The sequence below is a fragment of the Cupressus sempervirens genome, chromosome 7, assembly GCF_028749045.1.
Source record: "Cupressus sempervirens isolate cs-2001-9-10 chromosome 7, ASM2874904v1, whole genome shotgun sequence".
NCBI lineage: Eukaryota > Viridiplantae > Streptophyta > Pinopsida > Cupressales > Cupressaceae > Cupressus > Cupressus sempervirens.
The window spans coordinates 52,114,100-52,118,278 of record NC_143124.1 but is presented as its reverse complement, the minus strand read 5'-3'; the positions used below and the strand labels follow the sequence as shown (position 1 = coordinate 52,118,278).

The window sequence follows — 4,179 nt, the reverse complement described above, 5'->3', positions numbered from 1 at the left end:
TAATCTGTCCCTCACACACATGTATAGAAAAATAGACCAAAATAGACCAGAAAATTCGATGTACCAAGGGAATTAAAAATTTTTCCATAACAATATTCATAGATAAGAGTCGACAAAAAAACTTATTTTACCCACCCATCCACCCAATCATCCAGTGTTATTTTATACATTATCAGGTATCCTTTTGGGCAACACCACCGCTCTTCTAGAACCCTGAAATTCAACTAGGACCCCATCTTCTGCATAAATTTTAGCAAACGAGATCAATTGTCGTTCGCCTTTGCTGTGCACTTAAATTCATGATGCCGTGGCCTTCATCCAGAGGTCCGTAACGGGGGTAGTTGAGAGGCTCAAGACAGGCTTTATACTAATTAAAGCTGGTCATATGCGGGACCCTTTTCTTTCAAGCTCCATCCCACTTGTTGCTATATTAGAGCCCATCCTCATTACATCCTCCGCATTCAACTCATACCACTCTTCAGATCTCTGCCATCTTTATCTGATATCTGTGATCAGTAAGGCCCTAAAATGGCGAAGGGAAGAGGCAGTGCATTGAATCATCTAATGGTTGGTTTGGTTGTGCTGTTTGTAGTTCAGTGCAGCTTGGTTGAAGTGCAGGGGGCTACTTATGTTGTTGGAGGTCCCCAAGGATGGGGCTTCCAAATTCAAAGGTCTGGATGGACTGCTGGGAAACGATTCAAGGCTGGTGATAAATTGGGTAAGCCTTACTTACAAATTGTGTTTTAATGTTTTGGGCCTTTAATGGGGTCTTGTGATGGTATAGTCTGGTAAGATAGGATGTATTTTATTATTTAGAACAATATGATTTTTTGCTAGGCAGGCAATCAGAAGGCTATCTGAAGGATATTCACTGGGTAACTCGTACTGTAAACTTTATGCCATCAGGTGCTATAACACGGTTGGAGATGCAAAATTTGGAACTGTTTTGGTTCGAATTGTACATATTTTTCAATCACTGTTTTAGATCACGTTCGATGATCTTCCTAAATTTTTTTTAATGAATTGGTTTGTAGAATTAGGCAACATAATAGATTCATTCTTTTATAGTAACATGTCTTTATGGAGTGAGAGAAATGTTTGTTATGGGCCTCTGGGAATATCTTGAAAATCTAACTCTCCCTCTGGCAAAGATTGCTGCTTGTATTCAATTTTTATTAACTATTCTATATATTTAATATATAGAGGATCTTTTTCTATCTTTTATGAAAATTGGAAAATGAAACATGCCAGAAGACGATAGGTTCAGACTAGTTTGATATCGTGTCTTTAGATCTACTTTTTCTAGCGAAGAGGAATGTTAGTTTTGAGGTTGTTTCTTCTTGGAAATGTTTGAAACATTCACTGTTGCTCCTGGCAGTTTTTGCCGCCTGTATCCAATTTTTTATTTACGACTCTAAATATCTATTTCAGATTACATTCTAACATCTTTCATCAAAAAATAGGAGAATGATGGAGTGACTTGTAGTGTTAATCTTACAGAACAGAGGAGGGCCACGAAATGAAGCCCGAGGCAAGATAATAGATTCACACTGTTATGATATCACCGACTTCATGATCTCCTATTTCTCGAGGGGTGAAAAGTCTTTTCTGAGATTGTTTAGTCTTTAGAATTGCTTGAAACAGTTACTCTTGTTGCTCACAGGATTTATAGCCTGTATTTAATTTTTCTTAATTGTTCTAGATAAACACGGTTAAATCCAGATGATAAACTTTGGAATACGATATTAAACCTTGATTCAAAAAGATAAACACAATTAGAAGCCTTTAAATGTCCATATTAATATGGAGTATGGAAACTTTGATGTCTTCAATCCTGTTGATATCTGTATCTATTTCATAGATAGATACAAAAATATGGGAATACTTTTCTGTTGGGTTGGTGGGATGGGTGGTCCTTTTCCACTGGGTTGATTGTTTCTTAGGTTGGTCATGGAGGAATCCTATTTCACTGAGGTAGGTGGGTTGCCTGTAGCCCCCTTATAAAAGCTTATAAAAGTATATACCCTCCTGTCAGCTTAATGAAAGTGGGAAAATCTCACCCCTCTCTTACTGGAAAGAGCTTAATCATTGCATACAGTTAAGTTTAACTTGAATCAAAATATAAATGACACAAAAAATTGACACTTATATGGGCATCTTAGAGCAATTAGTAAAGCGGGACAGATAAGTGCCCTCCCCTGTCTCTATCTATATGATGTACGGCCCATCTGTTTAATCCAATGGTTTAAAGTTTAAATAATAGCGCCAATTATTCGTTTCTGAATCTGTTATCTTTTGTAACTTATTTCGACTTATTCGACAAATTTTTTTTCTATTTCTTCTGAATAGCTACTTTCTTTTAATAGGTAATGGCCAAGATTAATTATTATTATTATGTTAGACTATAATCGAAAAACATTTATCATTGTATTGTAGACTCGCCCTCTGCAATCTTTTTAAACTATCTTATTTTAATCTTCTGTTTTGATATATGTGTACAATGCAGTGTTCAAGTATGCCAAAGGAGCTCATGATGTAGTGAGTGTGAACTCAGGAGGGTACAAGAGCTGCAATAAAGGAGCATCACCATCCCTGACATCTGGAAATGACTCAGTAACTCTGAAGAAGGGCCCCAATTATTTTATCTGCAGCTTCACTAACCACTGCACTAATGGTATGAAAATTGCAGTTATGGCAGCATAAGCCAGAAACTGTAAAATATTTATGTATTCATCTGTTCACCTATGTTTTTATTACCTTCTATTACTACGTTTCCTGATGTGACCCTCCTCTTGGCTAAAATCATGTTCATCTCTAGTTGTACTTGATTAAGACTTATGTTTGTCTCTACTAATACATATATAATAAAGACAGAGACAAGATTTTTCAGCAAATTTTGTCATCATTTTCTTCGGAGCTTCACAAGTAATCAATTCTTACAGTAATGGCAGCTACGTTTCAGTTGGAAGCTTTGAGTTTGAATACTTGAGTATTAAATTTCTCTATAATGATATATGTCAGTCTCGACTACTAAATGCAGTGGGCAAGTTTGTTGACAGACAGTTTATTTAATTGTCTCAAGTTTAGTAATAATTATTACGTAGACTGTTCCCCGCCATTATGTTAGACACTTGACTATTTTCACGTGAATTGCCTTGGATTTTTCTCTAACTTATAAGATAAAAACAATTTATAATGATGCTTTTCAAATGGCGTCACTGTCTGAATAAATAATGGCGATAAATAGTCTTTGGCATTTTTATGAGTGTCAGAGTTTTACAGGGTAAATTTAATTTCTTGTTTTTCTTTTAAAGAGTTAATTCACTGCACCCTTACAATAAAAATATTTGCTCTATTCCCCCCCCCCCCTTTATATCACTCTATGATTAAAATGTCTCTACACAATTTTGTGTCTAAAAAAAGATTTTATCTCATTACAATATTTACATCAATTGTAAACCTTTTATTCAATTTTTTATTTTATTATTTTTTATATTAAAAAAATTAAAACAATTTGATATATTTCTCTATTCTTATTAGATGAAATATATATATATATATATATATATATAGTTAAAGATAACCAAAAAAATTTAAATTGTCACGTCTTATAGAAGTATTTGTAAAATGTGCATTCTATTACAGTAGTCAAAAATATATAGAAATGTCAATGTGTGTGTGTGTGTGTAGTAGACAAAAATATATAGAAATGTCAATGTTAGTGTGTGTGTGCGCACACACACACACACACACACACACACACACACACACACTAACATTGACATTTCTATATATTTTTGTCTACTATAATAGAATGCACATTTTACAAATACTTCTATAAGACGTGACAATTTAATTTTTTTTGGTTATCTTTAACTATTTAGAAAAGCACTTAAAAGCAAAGGAGTTGCAACTATTTTGATACTTTACTAGTGAAACCACACAAAAGGAACATATTTAAGTGCTCTTGGCGCGACTCTCTTACAAACTAAGAAGATGATGGGTAGACATGTTGAATAAAAGTTCCATATATGTGAGTTGCTAGAAATCCACTCTAGTATGAAAACCATCCCAAATAGCCACAAAGCTTGATTCTATAAGAAGAATCAGATTTAAAAAATCAAATAGGGTATGATGACAACAGAAACAAGAGTGATATTCATCATATTAAAATGAGAA

General features: G+C 34.1%; 1 protein-coding gene across 1 annotated transcript; it reads left to right on the top strand.

The window, feature by feature from the left end:
- The first annotated feature begins 424 nt into the window (after positions 1-424).
- On the top strand, positions 425-2,894 carry LOC149545436 (basic blue protein-like). Its single transcript, XM_089794040.1, has 2 exons — positions 425-718; positions 2,507-2,894. Exons 1-2 carry the CDS (start codon positions 529-531, stop codon positions 2,701-2,703), a joined length of 387 nt encoding a protein of 128 aa, XP_089650166.1. The 5' UTR covers positions 425-528; the 3' UTR covers positions 2,704-2,894.
- The last annotated feature ends 1,285 nt before the right edge of the window (positions 2,895-4,179 follow it).